Source organism: Numenius arquata, chromosome 1 (assembly GCF_964106895.1).
Source record: "Numenius arquata chromosome 1, bNumArq3.hap1.1, whole genome shotgun sequence".
In the NCBI taxonomy this organism is placed as follows: Eukaryota; Metazoa; Chordata; class Aves; order Charadriiformes; family Scolopacidae; genus Numenius; species Numenius arquata.
This window is the reverse complement of record NC_133576.1, coordinates 126,342,822-126,366,911: the sequence shown is the minus strand read 5'-3', so window position 1 is coordinate 126,366,911 and position 24,090 is coordinate 126,342,822. Positions and strand designations below refer to the sequence as shown.

Here is a 24,090-nt window from a genome sequence, read left to right as displayed (position 1 = left end):
ACAAATAAAATATGAAAGGAACAATATTCTGAGTTACTCGCTACTTTTTGGAAACTCACTGTAGTCACCTCATATAAAGTAGCGCTTTCATTTCATGGATCTGCATTTCTAGAATTATTCTGGTTTTTATTATCTTCAGTGGATGTGTGAAAAAATGCATTCAGATATACAGTACAGGTCAGCAATTGTCGCTGCTTTCTGAAGTGTATACTTACCCATCTGCATGGCATATCAGCTGCACGGCCTCCCCGACATGGGGAGGGGCTTTATGCTCCCACTTCCCAATAAAAACAACACAAAGTCTTTCTAGTACAGGATTATAATTATAATAAAGTTATTCTGCATTGACATTTTAAACAGGGCTTTGAATATTCTGCCTGTCTGCATACATGACAATGCAAAGTTATGAAATATTCTGTGACAAATGGATTAAGTAAATACATTGAGATGTTTCAGTGAGGTGCTGCAAGTAGTGTAATAGGCAGCGGGTTGTTTTCCCTAGCCTTGAGGTCATACTCGCACAAACAGGAGTCTGGGCTGTGTGTACTGTAAGAGGTAGGTGGGTTCTTCCCTGCGACAATTCAGAGCAAGCCCCCAGCCTCAAACCATCTTCTTCGGCACTTGTTTACTTACAGAAGTACGTTGATAACTCATAAGAGAGGCAGTAGATATTGTTTATACTGCCATTTTAGCTTGACAGTATGTGCTGTCAGCATATGTTTTGAAATACAAAGAAAAATGGAAGAGGAAGTATAATCACCTGGGAGCGATTAGAGACAGTGTGCGACCCACAACCTTTGCAAATAATAAACCGAGTCTCAACTGAAAGATTAAATATCTTATTTCGTTTTCTGGAACAGTACCACTGTAACACTACAGCTCTCAGATGAACACTGTTTATTGTATTACTGGTCTTGAAATATTATACTCCAATGTAAAAGCAAATACCAGACAGCCTGCGTATTTTTGATAGACTGGTATAGTTAAACTTTTACTCGTTGATACAAAAATACATTTCCATATGAATTTCATTGCAGCCTTAAGAAATACAGTGTCAATCCGAGTTACTCAGGTGAACCAGTTAAAAATCTAGGTATGGTATTCATAAAATGAAATTATTTCCATTTGTGATAATTGAGAATGGCATAACTAAGCACAATGAGCAGTTCAAATGGAAGTCTGTGGTGACAATTCTTCCCCTAATAACTGAAAAGGAGTTAGTTGTCTAATCTTAGAAAGGTAGTAGGTGCATACAGTGTTAATAAGCTGCGAAATACAATTCAAAATTAAGTGTCATTGCATCTATGGAAGAAATGAATTTGGAAATAAAAAATTCCTTGAAATTGAATATTTTTTCCTGACAGTTATGCAGGCAGGAAGCGATTTGTCTTCTAATGGATCAGCCATCGGGTCATGTCAAATCTGTGTATGAGCCAAGATCCATTAGCTTTGTAACACATGTTAAGGTGTTAGCTATGATGATGGTTTCTCAAGGGTAGCATGACTTCCCATTCTCACCTGGCAGCACCCTCAGTTCTCCCTGACAGGGCTTACAGGCATGTATTAGAAGTTATTCTTTGCACCGCTTTTTATAATTTCAAAACTGAAGTTGTTTCTCTCATATTTTTTTTTATTTCAACATATGGAGAGTAGACAGTACACCGTGAAGTACGGCAGTCTATTTTCTACTTCTGACCTTCACACAGAATGGTTGAGGTTGGAAGGGACCTCTCAAGGTCATCTGGTCCAACTCCCCTGCTACAGAAGGGCCATCTAGAGCTCATTGCCCAGGGCGAGGTCCAGAAAGCATCTCCAAGGATGGAGACTCCACAACCTCTCTGGGCAACTTCTGCCAGCACTCGGTCATTCTCACAGTAAAAAAAAGTGTTTCCTGATGTTCAGAAGGAACCTCCTGTGTTTCAGTTTGTGCCCATTGCCCCTGGTCCTGTCATTGGGCACCACTGAAAAGAGCCTGGCTCTGTCCTCTTTGCACTCTCCCTTCAGTTATTTATGCACATTAATAAGATCCCCCATGAGCTTCCTCTTTTCCAGGCTGAACAGTCCCAGCTCTACCAGCTTTTCTTCATAGGAGAGATGCTCCAGTCCCTTCATCATCTTTGTGGTCCTGGACTCTCTCCAGTATGTTCATGTCTCTCTTGTACTGAGGAGCCCAGCACTGGACACAGAACTCCAGGTGTGGTCTCACCACCTTTCTATTCACCAGTGCTGAAGAGAAAGGAAGGATCACCTCCCTCCACCTGCTGGTAATGCTTTGCCTCATGCAGCCCGGGACACAATTTGCTTTTTTTGCTGCAAGGGCCCACTGCTGGGTCATGTTCAACTTGGTGTCCACCAGGACTCCTAGGTCCTTTTCTGAAAGGCTGATTTACAGAGGGGTGGCCCCCAGCATATATTGGTCATGGGGCTGTTAATCCCCACACGCAGGACTTTGCACTTCTCCTTGTTGCACTTCATGACGTTCCTGCCAGCCCATTTCTCCAGCCTGTTGAGGTCCCTCTGCATGGCAGCAGGACCCTCTGATATATCAGCCACTCCTGGTTTTGTGTCACCTGCAAACTTACTGGGGGTAGACTCTGCCCCATCATCCGTGATCATTAATGAAGATGTTAAATAGGACTGGGCCCAGTATTGACCCATGGGGTACACCACTAGTTGTTGGCTTCCAACCAGACTTTATGAAACTAATCACCAACCTCTGGGCCTGGCCATTCAACCAGTTTTCAACCCACCTCCCTGTCTGCTCATCCAGACCACACATCAACAGCTTGTCTATGAGGATCTTACGGGAAACTATCAATGGCCTTAGTGAAGTCCACATAGACAATATCCGCTGCTCTCTCCTCATCGAGCAGGCCAGTCATTTCTTTGAAGTTTATCAAGTTGGCCAAGCAAGACCAATTTTAATGTCAACCTTAAATTTATAAAGCCCCTGCTGGCAAACAGATTTAGGGAAGATATATCAGAGCTTCTGCTCTGTTCTCAATCTTGTGTCATTTAGGTTCATTTAGGTTGCACTGTGGAGGAAAACTGTTCTGAGGGATTTTTGTGTTGGTTTTTTGAAGAACCACCACCAACCTATCTTTAAACAAGGTTATACCAAGGCTGAATCCAGGTTTGATAGACCCTAGTGCCCATGCTAATGAGAACTGCAGATGCAGAGAGCTTGCAGATTGAGGTTTTCTCTTTTCAACCTTTTCTAAATGTATTTGTAATGAAATTTTCCCTGACAGTGTTGTCAATACCTTTAAAATGCAGCAGCTTCATCATTAAGAATACTCGACTTCTGACAAGATGTGCTAAGTTAATTGGTTTATTGGTAAAAGACAAAAACATTGCTTGCACAGAAAAGAGAAAGTATAGCTTTGGAAAGAAAAGTCACAGTAACTTTAGTCACGTATCTTTTTCAAAGTTTATATGTAGAGGAACCCATATTCGTATCTGATGCCATCAGTTTCTTTGCATCTCTTGTACAGACCAGGCTCCTTAGTTTTGTGGCAACAGCAGTACTTCAACATAGTGAACAACCAGCCTACTGATTATTTTTACAGAAATTGCCCTAGTATCAAGAAAATAATTCCTTTATTGTCCCAGTAACACACAAAGTTGCAATTTCAAGATCAGTTTAAGAATTAAATATGCTCTGGGGCAGTAGCCGACAGATACTTTGTTTAAATAACAGTATTCCAGAAATAAGAGCTACTGACTAAACAAACACTTGATGTAAATGAATAGGATATCATAGTTTGTGTTTATATACTGTAGTAATTTTTAAATACCAGCTGCTGATTTGCTGGGGACTACAGCCATCCCCTTGTTATTGCTGGAGGCAAAATGTGTATCCCATTTTACTGCGATGTCACTGGCTGCAGGTAGTTGGTTCATTCTGGAAATGCACTTGTCTGTGTACACAATTAAATAAACCTTACAGTCAGCTGTCTTGGTTCAGCATTTTGAATTACCTTGAAATCTGAATAGGTAATCCAGCTGTTTTAACTGGGGAAGGAAACACTTTCCCAGTTTATATCAGTTTCCTGATAATCTATTCCAATTTCTGTTGTTTTTTTCCAAAATCTTTTTTTTTTTTTTTAATATATGTTGATATGCATAAGTGTTGTGCTCCACCTACTGGCTGATTATCATTGATTATTTAATAAAAGCTCTTTAAATTATTCATTAGTGGTGTTGATGAGGACCAAAAAGCAGTCTAATGCCAGAAATGGGAGAAAAACCTTAGTGCTTGGTAAACAGAGAGGGCAAAGTGTTAAGAATTTAGTATTGCTTTCTACATCAGAATGAAACTGTGAAAAGTAGTGGTCACTGTGACCATGTAGGCCTGTAATCTAGTATTGCCATTTCTGGTAACGGGCCACAGGATTGTGCTGAATTTGCGAGGTCTCAGAACGGATACTTGCCAAGCTTGTGCTCTCTGAACTTTTCTTGACCTGCCCACGGCTTTGTTTGGCTTGCTTTAGCTGTAACAGCAGTTTCTCTAATTGACCAGGTGTCTGTGGCTAATTTATTTTGCCTTTGTTTATCTTTTTATGGTATGACCATAGTTTTATATAGACAGCAGTAACATGCAGTTATTCTATGTAGAATGAAATATTTATGACTCTAATATAACGATGTAGTGTAGGAAATACAGGCCTGGTACGATTGCAGGGGCCTTGAGAGCTGGAGGTGCAAGACGTGGCGTAGAGGATTACAGGCAGGGGATGATAAGAGGGGGCACACAGGCCTGGTGCTGGAGACCCCATGAGCATCAATAATCAGTTAAAGAAATACAGACCTACGTCTGAAAAAATTGGCCTTAGGAGTAACAAAGAGAACAAAGAATAGCATGTAGTATACGTAAAAGGCACCATGTATGGAATGTTTGGAGGTACTGTGGAGCTGCAGACTGATGACGAGCGAGCAAAAGTGCAAAGGTGTGTTGGCAAATATAAAAATGACTCCAAGTGGATCCTGAGGTGAGGAACAAGAAAGCATTAACATGAACGTCATATTGCTCCTGGTGAAGGGACTCCAGATGCTGACAGCTCACTGTAACACCCCAGCTCCAGCACAATGAAACAACCAGCCTTGGGACACAGAAGAGCAATGGAAGCTTGACCATCAGGAAGAAGGGTAGAAAATCTGTGTGTGAATAACAATTCAAACTCTATTATCATTACTGAGGCTTTCTCTGTATAGAAATATTCTAACTGTATTATTATTTGTTGGTAAGAATTATATCTGGATTAATAGGGATTAGACTATTAAGATTTTAATTATGCTAACAAAAAAAAAATATTGGCTTTATATAAGATATGCTTACCTTTTGTCCATAAGTGACATTTGCAGTGTAACAACTGGTGGATAGTGCAGGCAGCCCTCCTGTGAACCTGTGAGGCATTTTGGAGTACAGCCCTTTGTAAGCCCTTATGGCATTGTAAGGATCAGTCCTTCTGAAGCCCTTACAGCAATTTGGGGCTGTCCTTTTGTCTTCATCATACGATAATCAAAGAAGATGAGAGAATGGAGTTAATATGCATCCCTCTGGTCCTGGTAAGTATCTCATTTAAACAAAATAATTGATTTAAGGGCAACTTCTGCAGATACTTTTAAGGATATAAGGTGTGTTTCCTCTTTGCCCATGAAGGGGATTTTGAGTGTGACACCCCATTCTAGCCTTTTCTTGATCTTATTATAGTCAGTGAGTATACAAGCACCCTCATACCTCAGTTTTAAAATTATTGTGCGCTGGTTTGCAAACATGATATGACAATGGATGAATAATATCATCTTATTATCAAAAGGTTCATTTCATAGCATTCCATATGTGCTGTATATATTTTTTAATTTTCATCCAAAGTAGTAGTAAGCATTTAGTCCACCTGGGAATGTAGCATCCGTCACTTCACCGTGAAGATAATTTAATAAAATTAACCAGGAAATAGTTCCACCATCTGGTCATACTGTTTTTAACATAAAAATGCTTTCCACATAATGTCTGTATATGTGAAACTGCTAAATATTTTAAGTTTCGTATTCCAAATTCACTATAAACATTTTGGCAGCCGTTTCAAAAATGGCTGCGCTGCTGGGTTGTTTATAGTAGACAGAAAAACTGGGTTAAAAAAACACCGGTCAGGAAATTCTTGTGCTAACTCTCCATCTTCAAGCCTTACTCTTTTGCCAATGTTACATCTGTGATATGAACCTAAGCTGGTGGCTTAAGGAGAGTGGATGAACAAACATTTGCTTTAATTGTTTTTCTGTAAGATGTCAATGTGCATTTGCGAAATTATTTATTTTACATAATACACCTGGGTGTCACAATTTACATTCTGTGAGGTCAAGAAGTTAATGATGCAGGCTTCACTGCATATCTTTAATGCATTTCCTTACATTTAAAATAAGATCCTTTCTCTCCCTCATGTCTTAATCCAAACCAAATAGTGATCGTGATGAGCTGTGGTGAAAAAGACCTCTTGCATCAGCATCTGGACTTGCCCATTTCCAGCTATATGGAACATGGAACAAAAGTCTTTTTTTTATGCCAATTATTAAGAATGTGGAAGAGTGCAGCAAACTCATACTCCAAAAATCATTTTAAAAATAAATAAATAAAGGCTCTGTCAGAATTTACTCTTTCCTTTTTGGAGTTATACTCTGGAATTACTCCAGGTGCAAAGTTGTAGAATTTCCCAGATGTCTGAATTTAACAACTACAGTTCAACTAAAGGCCTTCTTAAGCAGCTTCAAGAAATATTAAAGGTATCAAGAACAATGTGTTTAAAGTACTTAGTAGGATAAGTAAGTCTGTTTCCTCTGTTGTGATTTTCCTATTTCTTTAGTCAGGATAAAGATGTAAAATACTGTATCAGATTTTAACATGAGTGAAAAACAGGAATACTGAAAGTTGACCATGAACTCTAATTCATGAACTATTTTAGTTCTAACGTCTGGATTGTATGAACAATTAAAGTTCCTGTGAAATTTTAACCAAATTGCAGAAAGACATTTTAAGTGGATAGAGCTTTCTCTGGATTTTTTCTGGTTTTGGATAAGTGCTTGTCTGGCTTCACCTCATGCTTCAAGTGAAACCATTCCTCCTTGCTGAAAAACTAAGGTTTGCAAATGAAATTTGTAGTGTTGGGATCATGTTTTAATTTAATTGTTTCTCTTTGCGTAAGTCAATCTTCTGTCTTATCCTTCATTTGAAGAGGCGGGTTGTAGAGTTTTGTAACTTCATCTCTAGAAGTAGTGTTACCTCGAATTGTAGAAATTCACCTGAATTTTTGACAGTGTAACTATTAAGTGTCATTTGCAATGAATACGTTGTTAAAATAAAAGGTAAGCTACTGTCTGTGTACATTGCAGGATGTAGTGTCAGCAGTTCTTATGGTCCAAGACATTGTCAGGAATACTGCTGCTGGGAGGTCTGGAGCTTTCTGAGGGGAATGTACTTCCAAAGTAGAAAACAGCAATTGCTTATGTTGTTCACTGGCATTTTGATTTCTGACCTTGGAGAACATTAATCCGGAGTACTGTATACGTTAGCAAAAGCAGTGGATCCTTTTGTATATTTTGTCTCTTTTCATATGCTCCACCACTGTCGGTCTTGAGTTTGACATTGGCAGTGTTGGAGGCGTAGTACTGCAGAAAGGGAGATCAGGTGTAACACAATTTCCAGTTTCCCTTTACAATATGGGGAGGGGTTTTAAGGTGTGCTCATAATGATGGCAGGAATGCAGGTATGAAGTCTTTTTGCTTTAAGGCTTGAATAGCTGCATGGGATCTGTTTATAGAACATTTACACTTTATATATATATATCAATAAATATATATAGTCTTCACTTTCTATTAATGAAATGCAATAATTTATCCATAAAACTGGGAAATCTCAGTAATTAGCTCGGTATGTTTTGACAACCATGCATATATGAATTTTCAAAATAGTAAAAGTTCTTTATGTCTGTCTGCTACACTTTGTCTTCCAAGTGGAGTAGAGTGGATATTCCTGTGAAAGTGTGTACTTGGGAAGTAGCTGGCTGTTTTCCTCTTCTTTACTATTGTGTTATTACAGCCTTTAGACTTTCTAAAATAAAAAGTACCTCTTTCAAATTATTTTTCTGTTTGTTTTCACAGGTGATCAGTCAGAACTTTGAAGGGATACTAGGGAGGGGCAAGTTGAATAGTTTAGTTTGAACTTTTTCCCTGAGAAGAAAAGGGAAGAATAAATAAAACAGCTTGAGTTAAGGAGTAGCTTTGTTAAGGAGCAGCTTTGCTCCATTAAGCAAGAAGGTCTATGAAGCAAGTGTAGGTGATTAAAGTTAAGGGAAGGTATCTTATTGTGATGAGAGAAACAAAGAACATCGGGCTAACTGTTACCACCTTTCTTTCCACTAATGCTGGCGTGGCAGTGGGACCCTACCTAGTGTACTAGTGACCTGTCACATCACATTTCTAACACACAGAGAACTTTAAAGACAGGAGTCTTCCAGTTGTAGTGAACCTTGCATGGCAGGCTTTAGAAGTTTTACTTGAAAAGTTATATATTTAAGTATTGTTTTGCCTACGTAGGCACTGTGCCAATAACTTTATTGGTAAAGGATATAATTCATTCAAGGTGCTAATTTAAGTTTGTCAGCAAAAGTTGATGATTTTGTCAGCAGGAATAAAAACTCCACATAACTTTATCAAGCTAGTGCCTACCAAAGGAGTTTTGTGATGATGGTTGGTTTTGATTAAAGCCTGATTTGTTTTCCAGCCAGTAGAAGGATGTGTTTAACATACTTGATACTAACAACTGATTCTGTCAATCATAGCTTCACGTTACTGTTTTATCCCATTTTGTGCTACTAATCTGGTTTTCATTCAGGAATTTTCTCAACAACTGGAAGTTGATACTAACTCTTACATTTTTATAGGTAAAAGCTGTTGTTCCTTTGTGTTATTTCTGAATAACAACTTTTAAACTGTTACTGCTTCCCCAACAGCTTGTGAAATGAACACACATACAGCATTTACAGTTCACCTTCCTGTTGATCTGCCTACTGTGATACATTTATGTGGTAAAGACTGTGGCGAAAGTCACATTGGTGACAAGAACTGGTTAAGTCTGCATGTTAATTCATGTATAAGAAAGAATCAAATCTCTGGTTGAGGCTGAAAATTAAAAAGATTATGGTGTGTCTTTTCTTCATCACCTGCTGTCCCATTTACATTCAGACAAACCATAAAAATCCTTGGGCTGAATTTTATAGTATTTAATTTGTGGACAAGAAAGCTTTTGTACTAAAACTGCAAATTGATAAGCAAGTTACTAATATTTCAGTGAATGTAATTAGAAAAAATAGGCATCATCTACTTTTACTTCTTAAATACAGAGCCTTTAAAGAAAGATGGAAGCAAGAAGAAGAAAAAGAACAAAGATTTAGAGAACAAGTTCTGCAGCAGAGGAAAATTAAACTTCAGGAAGCAACTGATAAGTTCCAGCGTGCTCATCTGCCTTTTTCTCAGCACAAGCAAATAGGTTTGTAAATTAAAATTCAACCATTATTCACAATACAAGTGTTTTTCTATTAACAGAATATAATTGAGACAAATAGAACAATTAACTTCACTCAGATTAATTTAATTCATTAGTATAAGCAAAACATAACTGACAAGAAGCTTAGATCTAATACATATGAAAAAAAGTGGATAGAGGGAATTAAAAAAACATATTTTTTTTCTGAAAAAAAGGTATTGTGAGGTATTTCATTATATTCCAGTCACAGTAAGTACATCACCTCCTTGGGACAGTGTGGCTTCCTGGGTTTTCCCCATTTTCAGTGTGGTTATTGCTTCCAATACTGTGCTTTCACACCTGGGTGCGAGGTGTTACAAGGCCACTGGAAGTTACTAGGATAATATAATGATCTCCTCTTTGAACCCTTGAATATGAAATAGTCAAGAATGTGCATTTGTTTATCATTAAGTAAAAGCAGTCCTAGCATATATTAATGTATTACATAACTTTTGCTGAATTAGTCAGCTTTTTAAGCTGTTCTTTCGCTGCTGGGAAGTAATGATCACTTCAACTCAGTTCCTGCTTTCTTGGAATCCGTGCAGATTGGCAGGAGTTTTTAACAGCATCAGCCAAGTCTGATTTCCAGTCAACTTTCCAGTGTTGAAACTCTTAAGATATGGTATTTTACTTAGGTATTCTTTAACAGATTTACTCTCCCAACTGCAATTGCGCCAACTGTGAGGTAATGTCTCTGACTTCAGGATCAAATGTCAGATTAAAATAACAAAATGGAACAGTACTGGTTTAGGGCTTCTTCATAGTTCTACTGACAACCCAGACTGTGTAGCAATAGAGTGAATCACATATTTTTTTTTCTTGATTTTCCTTTATAGCAATTCTGCCTCTGCCACTTTCTACCCCTACTTTTGCTTACTTGAAAAAGGCAACAACTTATGCCTGTCTGGACTCTCTTTCTCCACTGATTCTATTAGTAAGTCACAATTTGGCCTCTATAAAATATCTGCGAGCCATAACCTTGACTTAGTGCATGAGCGGAATAATCATGATGTATAAACAAAGTTAGTGCTGGATTTTTTAACTGCCTACTTTTTCAACAGTGCACTCTAAAAACAAATAGCAAAACTGTTGAATACGTGTGTTACTGTAAACACTTAAATAGACTGGGGTTTTGTTTCAGAGGAGCTAGAGATGCTGCAGCATGTCTAATGATGTTAAACCACTCAGTTTATTGTAACAGACTGGATTCAGTCTTTGAAGCTTAAAAAACTTAATCGAACCATTTATGGGAAAATATTTCAATTTTAAAAATATTTTCTCCATTGTGTTTTTTACTTTGATCCCTCTAGTTCAGACAAAAGCAGCTTTTCAGTTAGAAGAAGCTCTTGAACAAATTAAAGGATCAGTTTTAACACCAGGACTGTGCTTGCCCAGCAGAAGCAAAACCAACTTCAGGTATGCATTTCTGTTTACTCTGATGATCAAAGGAACTACATTGCTAAGTGTATTCAATAAACAGCAGACAATTACTCTTTAAGAAATTATAGGCCATTTCTCTGGTGGCAAAGAAAGCGTTTCAGTGAACTGTTCCAATGAAACATTATGAAACATCCTTAAGTTGTTTGTGTCCTTTTGGTGGAACACCAGAGGAGATGACACAAACCTTTTCCCTTCAGCAGAATTCTGGGAATAGTCAGGGCTAACCCAGTCCGCATTCAGTTATAGCCTGACTCAGACTGCCATAGTTATCAAACCATCCACTGTTCTGTGAGGTATAAAGTATTCTGTCTAGGTGATTTCTTTTTCTCATCCAGATTTTTTCTTTTTGACATTCAGGGATAGTTTAGTTTGTATATTCATCCCATGATTTTATCTTCCTTCCAGCTGTCATTCCTTTACATTTGTCATCCTCTATATGTATCTTGAGCATCCAGATAACAATTTCATTTTGTATGACAGACAATTTGAATTGCATATTTTCCACTCTACCCAAGCACTTTTTCTAAGATACTTTGACTTACCACAGAATACTGCTGTATTTGATTCTCCTTCCTGATTATCCCCTTCCTTATCTCCCATTTCTTTAACATTTCAGTTCAGGGTTTTATTTTTGTTGTTGCTGCTTTTGTTATTGCTATTATTATAATTATTTTCTGCATGCTGTAAATTGTGCAGATGTTCAGAGTAGAGAGAAATTCTGTCTAAAAGGGGCCTCCCTACTTGTGAGCTTCAGTGTGTTCTTCATTGTGACATTAATATTCAGTTTGATTACATTTCAGTCGCTGATTAAAACATGTTTGCAGCCGATAAACTGGGCAATTGAGAAAATATTTCATACCTCACTGAGCTAAATACTCATGCTCTTTGCCAGCCAACACACATATAGTTCTACAGCTACTACGCTGGCTTGACTTAATAAAGGAGGATTGCAGCCATGAAAACAAACAAACAATCTATCTGCTAAATATAAATTGAAATTATGGTGAAAAAAATGTAGATGTTTCTGAATCCTGTCACAGGGTTCCTGATCATTTGTCTCATTTCACTCATAGGCTCTATTAAGGACAGCAGCTCAGTGCCTCTTCCTGCTGCCTTTATCATTTTTCTTTATTATTTTTCAACTTTCTTCAGACTGATTCTTGTGCCTCAAGGGCTCACAGCTTTCTCTCAGACATCTTCAAACCGCTTACCATTTCCTTTATTTCTTACAGTATAACATTGCTGTCACTCCATATTATATTTGTGTAATTTTAAAAATTTGCTGTCCTTTAATAATGATAGTGTTCTTTTCCTGATTTTCATTTTTATAACGTGATTTCCTAAGGAAATTAAATTTATACGTTCGTATTCTTTTACAGTCTGTGTTACCCTAGTAACTAAATTTGAGAGAGAGCTAAGAATCGCAGAGGTAATTATATTTCAGCAAGTTTGAAACTGGCAATTGAGCAAGGAAGAAATTATTCAAACAAGTGACTCCAGCATGAAAAAGGCTTAAAAGTTGACTCCACATTGACCTATTGGCAGGTCACAGGCCAGTTAGTACGGATAAGATAGCATACAAGTATCTTGGAACCTGCCACAGAATGTGCTGCCTCTTCCCCAGCTGCTAACTAGGAGGCTTGGGTAGGAACTCTAGAGGGTGGGTGAAAGAGGATGTAGAGAATATTTGGGGTATGGTAATATGGGAAAAAGAATTAAGTTATGGCAGTACAGGCTTGTGTATAGGGGCAAGGTAAACAAATTATTATGAAATAAAGCTTTGCTTATTCTAATGCTAACGATTTGTCTCCCTTCCTTGTGACAGAAAATAGGCATTTTTGTCTGCACCTCACACAATCCCTTACTAAGATTGAAACTGAGCAGGTGCTACGCAGCATAGATTCTTCTGGTCTGCTGCAGAAGATGTTAGTGCAGGGTTGTTCCTGTTAGTTTTGGTCTGGGAGCCATAGTTCATGTGGGTCATAAAAATGGCATTTCTGTGTTTTCAGACTTGGTTCCAAAATTCTCTTAGAGGGCAAATAAATTTCTTGCAAATCAGTACAGAAAAGTAAGCTTTGATACAGAAAAGCATTTTGAGAAGGTTTGCAAAGCTGAAGGTTCTTCAAAACTCACCGGTTCTGAGCTGTAAAGCTTTAAAAGTATCTTATAATCCCTTTAACTCAGATGAGGTAGTAGAACCCTTTCGGTATTTCTATCTCTTCTCGCACTTCTACCAACACTCAAACCAAAAATCTTGTACATCTTTAGAATTCACCCTCCATCAGAAATACAATGTATAGAGAATCCATTGACAGTCCCCTTTCAAAGAAATGAATGTTGTATTAAGTATGCAAGATAAATATGACTGCAGACCCAGCAGGATATAGGTGGATTATATTAGGTTCTAGAATTCTTAATGTCTGTGTTTAAAAAGTTGTAAAAATTAAATTAAGCAATGGGGACATATTACCTCCTCTTGGAGAAAGGCAAAAAATCCTGGAACACGTAATGAGTGAGAGATTGTATTATATGCTTGCAGTAGAGCTACTCAGCTTCTAGTAAGGTTTAGTTATTAAACACTGAAGCAAAGATTTTGGCCAAGTCATTAGCTGACAGGGATTGCGATGTGTGCTCCTTAGGTGTGTAAATGGTGTGCTGCTCTTTGTAGAAGATATATTTCCCTGTTTGTGTTTAAAAACAGTTGTATTTGAATAGGTTCAGTCTTGGGCTAGAAACTTAAATTATGACAAATCAAAAATGTTCTCTGAAAAAAGTTGGAATATAGAAACTTTTATAAGTATAAATGCTCTAAACATCCAAATAGATAGCAAGAAACTTCCTCCCACCCTTCCCTTCCCTTCCCTTCCCTTCCCTTCCCTTCCCTTCCCTTCCCTTCCCTTCCCTTCCCTTCCCTTCCCTTCCCTTCCCTTCCCTTCCCTTCCCTTCCCTTCCCTTCCCTTCCCTTCCCTTCCCTTCCCTTCCCTTCCCTTCCCTTCCCTTCCCTTCCCTTCCCTTCCCTTCCCTTCCCCCCCCCCCCCCCCAAAAAAGCAACAGATTTTTTGGAGGCCAGGTATATATCAGTCTGGTCCACAGTAACAAAGTCTTTAAAAATGGATAGATACAGAAAGTTTTTGGATAGGGAGGACATCTCCCATTCAAAAGAATAGAGAATGCAGTTTTCTGAGTTCTATAAATAAATAGCAGAAGTTGTTGTCCCTTTTTGCTATCAGCCATCTCATCAGAAATAATAAATTCCTTTTTAGACTCTGCCATATATATCTTTGCTTAGGTCAGTGCAATTAAGCCAACCTTTTCTGAGTATTGTATAAAATCTTCTGAAAAACCCAATAATCTTGATGGGATGAAAGTTTACATTTTCCATTGTACTAAAATTATGTTTTAATAAATACAGAAAAGATCTCATTTGTCTAATTGGACACAGATGTACTAAAAAGAAAAGGGATTGATTTTAACAGGGAGTGTAATTTTAGACACAGAAAGAGGATGAAACAGATGAAGGCTCAGAAGAACTTAAGTGGAAGAAACGGAGAGAAATGAAGGAAAGGGGTTATTGAGTTTCTATACATATATTAGGCATATTGTAGCCATCTCCAGCAAGGAACAATATATGTTTCCTAATAATGAATCTCTGTTGGATGAGGTCTGTGTAGGTATTGTGTGACTGCACTGTTCAAATTTGCTTAATAGGGGTGCCAGCTTTGTGTGGCGTGAAATAGTCATATCTTCTTATAAGTTCCTACGCTGCATATTGCCCATATATAAAGGAACCATCACCATAACCTTCACCATCATCTTCACTGAAGCTGAGGATGTGTAAAATGTGGGTGGTGGATCATCTTGTCAGGCCAGATTCGAATTAAAAAAAAAAAAAGGGAAATATCTGGAAGTATGATTTTCATATTTAGTTGCTTATAGACTCAAAGTTCACTTTTGCCACAAATTTAGCTAAAGACCTTCACCCAATTCAGCAATATTTAAGGGATCGCGTTGATTCTGCTCAGGAGCTATATTTGAGAAATGCATCCTGGGAATGTTGGAAAGCACCTGCATATTGAATGGACAACAAGGTTTGGTTTGTTACTCAAAATCCAGTGATTACCCAGAAAAAGTATCATTTCAAATATTAGACATGATCAACCTGGTAAAATAAAAGCCGCATCTCCCCTTTTTGCTAAGGGTATTCCCATTTTACAAATAACTTCACTGAAAGTTTATGCTGATAATCTGTTTCCAAGATCTATTCTCCTACCACCATTTGTAATCATAGTGGAGTACAACGAATACTTGACCCTGAAACAGCGAGACATAAGCTTGGCCTTCTAACCAGTTGTAAGGGTTATGGCTCTACTGAACAGATGTGAGAATTCAAAGCATGGATCTGGTGAGAGATTTCTGTCAGTGCCCCTTTGGATACTCCAGACTAAGGGCATTTAGGGCCCTTGAACCAGGGGGGAGCCACAAGACAGGATCAGTGTCCTTTGCTAAACTGTTCCACCTGGGCAGTCAGGCATAGCTGCAACCTGGTAACAGTTGTACTTCCAGAAGACTGAAGCTTGATCTACCTATGAGCTGGTGGGTTTTGGTGTGTGGGTTATTTTTGCTTTTTTTTTAAGGCCTACTTTTCTTGTTGGTTAAAGCTACTAGTTTCTTGGTTTTGTCATCCTTGATATCTACCTAGTTCTTGCTTCTTCTTTTCCAAAGCTTGCTTCCTGTTCCTAGTGATCTTACCCAGCCTTGTTCCAGTTCTATCTGCTTTTTATTCTGGAACATATCTTGTTACACACTCCCTGCCTTCGTACTCTGTTTGCACATCTTCCTTGGCTTCACATGCTTCTTAGCTTCTTTGATTCCTACATGTCAACCAGCCCCATGGTTCTTGCTAATTCTCATCCTGTAGAAATCTGTGGTTTCCTCTATCTTAATTTGGACTCACCCTGACCACAGTAGCCAGCTACACTAGTTACTCTGAAGTTTTGGGTTTTTTGAGGTAGCAAATACCAATTCTTTAATGTACCACAGAAGTGACATTACACATCAACAAGTACAGTTGGGCTGTACTTGCTATTTGAAGTAAGGGAATATATCTGACAGCATCAGTATATTGTTGTCCTCTGATATAAGCCAGTCTTATGGAAAAATAAAGGCCATTTTGCTTGCGCTCCATTCCACGTTCCATTTCTGTAAATGACCAAACTGTTGGCTGACATTTTCCAGATTAATTCAGCCCAAGGCAGTCACCCAACAACCCAATCGGAAAAGTCTGACTATTTATAAATAACAGAAGAGAAGGTTTAAAATGGAAAGTGTTGCACAGTTTCAGATAGTACTAACAGCACCACCTGTAGTTTCATATAGTGTAGCTGTCCTTCACTTTCCAGGCATTTATTGATGATGTAAACTTTTGGAAAAGAACATGTTTAAAGAGTACAGTTGACACATAGAAATAAGGCAAAGTAATAAGTTATTTGCTTGCATCAAGATCCACAGATGACTCTTCATCCTCATCAACATCTAGAAACAGTTCTTCCCATCAGAAGCAGATTTCAGCAATGGTTGGCTGCGATAAAACTGTACAAGAGAGCAGTAGAACAAACATGGATAGTAACCAACTTCTCTTCCAGAAAAATCTGAAAGAAATGCAACAACTCCTTGAAAAACAGCATCTCAGCAACTTGGAGGTACGATATTTCCGTGTGATTCATTACATGATGCTTCTTAAATGTAATAGAAATTTTCTTGAATGTCATAAAAATGAGAAGTGTGTTAAGCACTCTTTACCAAGTAGAGAATACATGAGGGCACGGTGTACTGTACCTTACCAATAGATTATTTATACTAAAATTATACCTGTTTTTCAGTAAGAAATCAGAGATCTTTAAAAATGTTTGTAAGAATATTTTCACAAATTCTTCAAAGATATCTGTCATGTTGTCTTTCTGTCTATGCATGTGAGATTTGTATGTCAGACTTCTTGGCTCTGAAATAGATGGCCATTAGTTTATCACAGGAGTCCTGTGCTAGCTCCAAACTTAAATTGGCAGCTTGCAATTTACACTTAAGTTTCTGCTTTGCCTATTGCTACAGCTCAGTACAAAATGCTATGGCAGTATGATTATGGTAGGTCAAATGTTGGAGTATTTTTCTGTTTCTTGTTTTTTTTCCCAATGTTTGGTGATTTCTTAGGGATTGACTTCAAGTCTCTTGAGATCTTTTTTGTCATCTTTGGAATAGATCCAGATGATCCAGTAACAAGCCTTTCTCTTTCAACAACTTTCTGTCCATCAACTTTCTCTCTAAACTAATTTTTGGACCCAAAATCAGTTTCAAAAGTCACCTTAGAAACACAGTGAAAAACAAGAAGAACTGAGCTCCAATGTGATTTCTTATAACTCTACTTTTAAGTGTAATTTTAGGTTGGTCAGTGGTTTTTTTGGTTTTGGAAATATTGTCTTCAATATTACGGGTTTTTTTGAAAAAAGAGGACATAATTTTGGACTCATTCTTTTATTTCTATAATATTATCTACTGGTATCCGGACTCGTGGTGTCTGAAATGACCTTGACTCTATGAAGCACTGTCCCTTTATATTAGTGATGGCCAGAGGCATGGGAACATTGGTGGCAACAGAGCAAGGGCTTTTCCTTTTAATACATGTATATGGATAACTTTTGAAAGACTGTATACAGTTCAGATATATTTTGAGTTCTTTGATATTGACATTTTCAGCCACTTTCACCTCTGTCTTTGTACCTGTTTTGTTCTGATGGGTGTTCATGAGAATCTTGAGCAAACACAGACAATCTCACTCAACTGGAGTAAATTTCAAAAAGGTTGAGGAGACAGAAAGTGCAGTTTATACTGGCAAGGTTGTTGAATAGTGTTCATTCTTATTTCCACACAAAAAGCACAAAAGCACAAAAAGAAGGAAGAGCAAATGGCAATTTATAGAAGAGGGTTGATAAAACTGAATACTAGGTAACCACTTTCAAACAAAATCCATAAAGGTCTAAGCTTTTTGTTTGTTTGTTTCTTCTTTTTTTAAATACCACATTGTGCATTTCATTGGTATAGTGTTTACAAACTATACCCTCCCTAAATGACGATGATTAATTTGGCAGTAGATGCATTAGGACATCTTAGAATTAGGGAAAAAATGCAATTTCTTTGGGGAAAGTATACAAAAGATTCTTCTTAATATGTTGCAAGACAAGTATATTGTGTAATTTATCAAACACAATTATCACATTCTAATTGATTCTAGGGGAAAACTGCCATGAGTCATGCATCATTTTTTACTTACATTTTTTTCTGAATGTTATCATCAGCTTTGGACACTGCATATAATACAGGAATTTGAGTTTACAAATTAATGCATTTTTGAAAATGCTCTGGTCCTGTTGGTTTTTTTTTCCAGAATGTATTTTTCTGCTACCACTAGGGGTTGCTCAGCTTCTTCCCTCTGATAAACAGTTTCAAACTGTAAATATTTATACTTCAAACATTTGGACTTTCTTTCTTGAAATCACTTTGGACTCTGATTAGAAAAATAGTCAAGAAAGATATTGTCATTTTTCTAAGCCCTGAGTTTTGGAAGTTAATACTCGGATTGTGCTGGTGTGCATGTGATGTGATTCACATCACTTCCTGTGATGTGAAATAGTGTTTATAATACTCTTACTAATAAAATTTATAAATTATTATTATTTATAATACTCTTACTGACATGAATAGGCTTCAGTAGTCTCGATACTGTCTGTTGTCAAAAATCATTTCAACAGTACTTGCCTTTCTGAAACTCATGTCAAAGTATTTCACTGTGCACATGCTTTGCAGTCTAACCATCCATTGAGATCCTTTGACCTCTCTTTGTTTCTGTTTTTACAGGCCCAGCAGGATTATAAAGATTCCTAAAATTCTTTTCTTTCCTACAGGGTGATAAAGTTCTATGTTCTAAGACCCTTACCAGTAGATTTGGTGTGTTCCGTACTTTCCATCCCTAAAAATTTGCATAGTTTCAGCAGTAAGCCAAGGTTTTTAGTGACCTGTCTGCCATTCTTCAAAATTATTTTGCTTAAAATATTGCAAGCAGTAGATTTTATTTTGTGCAACAGTTATGTCTGAGCCAGTAAATCAAATTATTATTTGTTACATGTCCATAAGTATGGTGGGTTTTGAAGAAATTCATACTGTTAACTTCATTCACAATCAAAGGTTTTGTTGCACAGTCCTTTTCTGGTTTTGTTGCAGACATAAATAAAATCTTTACAGTGGAGCTGGTAGTACAGTCTTTAGCTAAAGCTGCATGCAGCTTTTCACTGAAAGACATGACTTCCAAGTGTTTATCATTTTTCCAAATGTTGTTTATGCTGAAATTTTCCATTTCTGGCACCTGCCTTGAACTGAATAATCTAGAAAATTTCCATTAAAATGGCTCAACTGTGACAAGGAATAGTATTATTCAGATATCTTTTGTCTTTTTCTTTTCATCACCTCTTTAACTTGATGCCGACACAAAAAAAAAAAAAAAAAATCAGTACAATATAATTACGCTCTTCCAGAAAAATACATTATGCTTGAATTAAACTGTTTGATTGACATAACATTTGACCTCTATTATTTCACTTTTTAAACAAAATATTTGGAAGTAAGAGCTAATTCACAGACAAAATAGGTATAGATTACAACACAGAGATTGTATTTCCCTTTTCCCACCTTTATATGACCATAATTAGGTTATTCAAGTGGTATCTGTGAAATACAAATTTAAATCCCTTTCTGATTGATTTGAAGCAGGAATATTTCCTTGGCTCTCCCTTTTTTCCAAGCGTGTATTGAGCAGCCATTGAAGTACTCACTGTCAGTCTTTCTATGGATACTGTTCCCCTTGGCATAAAGCACTTCAATGTTTATTGAAACAGGGAGTGGAACACAGGTATCGCTTCTCAGAAATTGCAACCCAAACTATGAGGTCAGAGGGTTTTTCTTATATTATCTCTAATACAATAAAATTTTGTATCCTATTATACTGTGTGTTTATGAATGTTACATATAGAATTAAGTAAGTCTCTCAGAAATAATGAAGAATATTTTCTAAATGATGTTCCACCGAATGAAGGCAGCAGATGCTGCAAACACGTAGGTAAGGACATTGCCGTACTCTCGTGAGTGAGTTGACCTGTGTGACTGTTAGCTCTTCATGTCACTGTGCTTTTGGGGTTGGGCTGTGTCTGCAAAATGGAGATGTTTCAGGCAACTGATGGAAAAACTGAATTCATCTTCAAGTGCATTTGCAGTATGACTGGAATGACTTAAAGAAGGGTTCCTTCTGCAAGGTATATTGTATGGGTCTGACTCTTCAGAGGCATGGGCGGGACCAGCATGGAAAAAGGGAGTGCCTGTGTACAGGGTCTCTCCCCGGTGTCAAGAACTTGTAAAATGCTCAGGGCAAGTTAGTGGGAAAACAGACTCTCAAGGGGACGGTTAGGATAAAATGGCATTGGAACTGGAATCAGACTTGGTTTTGAAGAGACCATTCAAAGACTTGAAATACGTTTCTGTGGTCACCTTAAATCTCAAAACACTGGCCATTTTTCACTTGTAACTGTGAATGTTAATACATTTTATGTCGATCACTGTTTAGTGGCCAGCCCAGCCCAAACCACGACAATCATTTAAATTATATGACAAACTCAAGTGATTCCCTTACTCGTTTTCCTTTTGGCAGGACCAGACAAATTCAGTTTTTAATGGCTTTACATCAATATTGCACCATACCGCTATCTTCCACGTTATTTCACTAATCCAAAATTCACGTTTGCTATGAATGCAAATTGAAATGTATCTCCAGACTAAATTATTTGGCCCAAATACTAGAACTTGTTTTGATTGTGTATTCCTCACAAGTAGGGGGGGTTAAAGAGTGCTTTATTCCAAGCCTGTACTGTATAAAATGACATTACAGTCTTCATATCTGGTAATTTGGACGTTCAGTCATTTGAAGAGTGTCTTGCCTCAATTCATAGCCCTGCTTGAACAGGTCATTATGTGGGACTGAAGCTGGAACAGCATTTTCAGTACAAAAGAGTTTGTTTCACAAGTAGATTAGATTAATACATGAATAAGACTATGCTTGTGGATGTTAGGATTCTTATACATACAGCATAGCTCACAAACCACAGAAACAGGGAAATTGAGAACTGCCATCTAATATATACCTGTTCCTCCTTTACAAGAATACATGTTTTTTTGTAAGAATAGCTATACATATCAGTATGACTCCATTTTTGGCTTTACATTCATATACATATATGTATCTATGAAATATTTTTATATAACTGTGCGCTACATTATTTCTACCATACTTCATAGATATTTTTGAAGTGATTTTTTTTACTGCAACAAAGTAAAATATTCATAAATATAGCTAAAGGAGAGGAACAGAGAAAAAAATGGCAGTATCTGATCTTTAGTTTACTGCAGTTATGGTAATAATAAAATGTTTGCTTAAAGGAGGGGAGTGGAAGATACAAAAGCCTGTGCATCCTGGTCTGCCAGGATGCTATATTGTATATATATATATGTATATATATAACTTGGTTTTATCAGAGATAGTATATACTAATATTTCAAGGGGATGTTGGGAAATCTATTGCTTTCTCATCAAGATTAAAGTATCACTGTCCAGACTAATTCTGCCCCATTGAAGAGCAGAGCTGTGTTTTGGTTTTTTGTTGGTTTGTTGGGTTTTTTTGAGATAAACCTTTTGTGAAGTGGAAAGCAATACAGAAATTAACTACTTTTTTCTTCCAGTGTTCTGCTTCTATCCTAGGAGGTTCATGGTGGCCTGGGTACACAGAAACTTAATAAATTTCTTTTTTTTTTTAATATTAGTTATTATAAACCCACAGCAGCACTTCTATGATACTTAGTAGCTTGAGCTTTGCTGTGCAGTTTATGCCTGACACTGGCCTAGCTCCATAAGGAAGTATGGCTCACCAACTGGGCAATAAAGCATTAAACCAAACACCCCGAATTCAGAGGACAGGAATAAGCAGAGAATAACTGGGACCCAGGAGACTGGACAATCTTGTAACAAACAACTGAAAGAATTACGCTGTTTCAAACAGTGGCAAGAAAAAGAAATAAATATCAGCCTTTAAATTCAGTAGGCTGTTTAGGGGAAGGTAGATGCTGAAATCTTGTACATGTACTTATAAATCATATCTGTAAGGTTCTTAAGAGGAATGTATGTCTTGAAAAATAACTGAAAGAATGGAATTTGTAAAACAGGTAGCATGTAACAGTCACTGAATATTTTTTTCAAGACAAGTGATTATATTAATGAAACATACAGTGAATGTTGGCAATTACATAAAACTGTTTTATTAGATAAACGTATTTCTAGAGAGATATAAATGTATAATATTAGAAAATACTCTTAGATATATGGTTTAACTTTTAGGTTGCCCTGTGTGGAGTCAGGCTTTGGCCTTGATCCTTACGGGTCTCTTCCAACTCAGGATATTCTATGATTCTAAAAGTATTTCTGTATCTGACCTTTAGCATTTCCTAATATAAATCCACTTTGTGCTCTGGTTGCTGCTGTGCAGTGCACCAGATAGAGTGGAAACGTTTAAAACTGTTCCAACTCTGCAATGTATTTACATTGCTAAAAGAAAAAGTATTGGTTTTTATAGACTGCAAAAATGTGTACAAAGTTTTTAGCAAGTCAGAGAGATCTGGTAGGATAGTCTCAGCTGAACTAGGGATTATTTTAAAAATTATACTGTGTGTTTGTGGGTCTTTTAGGAGGTATGTACTGGTATTAATAGTATTAATTTTTTTTCTGATGCTACAGCTCCAGTTCATGCAAATCTGTCAAGCCTAATGTGTATTTGTGTATTTGTGAATAAGAATAAACTAGAAAGACAGATTCTAAGTTTTCTAGAAGATGAAGAAATACTTTCCTCCATCAGATATTCTGCTCTTCTTTCCCCATAAATCAGACTTCGTTGGAAACTTTTCTGAAAAGGATAATTTCAGGACTTTGATTCTCCTCATTAAGACCTTAACAATCAGTGAGAGAGGGGATTATTTCTTTGCTTTAAAATGGAAAAAAACCTCTGAGAATTGTTTCCCTTTCATTTCTGCCTCTAATGTATTGTCTAGAAATAGCTTCATCTACAAAATATTTTTTAAAACATAATTTCTCCTACAACCTGCAAATTCCAAAGAAGTGAAAATGGATAAGTTTTAGCTGATCCATTCTCCTTTTTTGGGATAACCAAAGTGATATTGAATATAACATAGATTGTAACCATGAATTTGCTCATTTAATTGTGGCATTTTATATATAACATTAAAACTTCTAGAATTAATATTGCATATGCATGCCCAATTTTCCTCCATGTCTATTCGCCTTATGATGGTTTTCAACTATGCAGTCCATACTATTTTTACATGACCCCATCTCTTAAATTTGCAGAGTAGATGGTACCTGCTCAAAATAAATTTATTAATGGGTTAGAAACAAAAAAAAAGGGACTAATGCATTATTATGCTCAGTGCTTCAACATTTAATAATTTAATAATTTTAATAATATTTAAAAACTAGCATTATGAATTCCACTTGTGGAGCTGAATGACTGGGCTAGTCTGTGAGAGTTAGGCACCTGGAACAGGGATCCTGAGAAGCAGCACTCTGAGTACTGAGATGCTAAATTAATTAATAGAAAGTAACAGTGAGAAAACTGGAAGTCAGTACTTGGCACAGTATAATGGATCTCTTGTGTAACATAAGCACCAAAATCCTTTCTCAGTGGCATTTGCTTTCTTGGGTCTGCCCAAATCTTCTGTGAAATCAGTATTGTGCAGAGCCATGTACATTTTGTTTTCCAAATTTGCATAGAAAAGGGATCATTAATTTTCTAATGGACTTTCCCATTCCATAGTCGGTAAACTCAAAACTAGTAAAGGTGTTTAGATACCTCACTGGCTTTGAGACGTAGCTTTGCGTCTGTATGAAATTGATGTCTTTTACTTCACAATGAATG

At 37.0% G+C, this 24,090-nt stretch overlaps 1 protein-coding gene across 1 annotated transcript in view; it reads left to right on the top strand.

Moving 5' to 3' along the window:
* Positions 1-24,090, top strand: part of CEP126 (centrosomal protein 126) — a 42,292-nt gene that overhangs the window by 1,342 nt on the left and 16,860 nt on the right. The window contains exons 3-5 of the mRNA XM_074156772.1: positions 9,396-9,541; positions 10,888-10,993; positions 16,518-16,716. Coding sequence (XP_074012873.1) covers positions 9,396-9,541; positions 10,888-10,993; positions 16,518-16,716 — 451 coding nt within the window. The remainder of the gene's footprint in view (positions 1-9,395; positions 9,542-10,887; positions 10,994-16,517; positions 16,717-24,090) is intronic.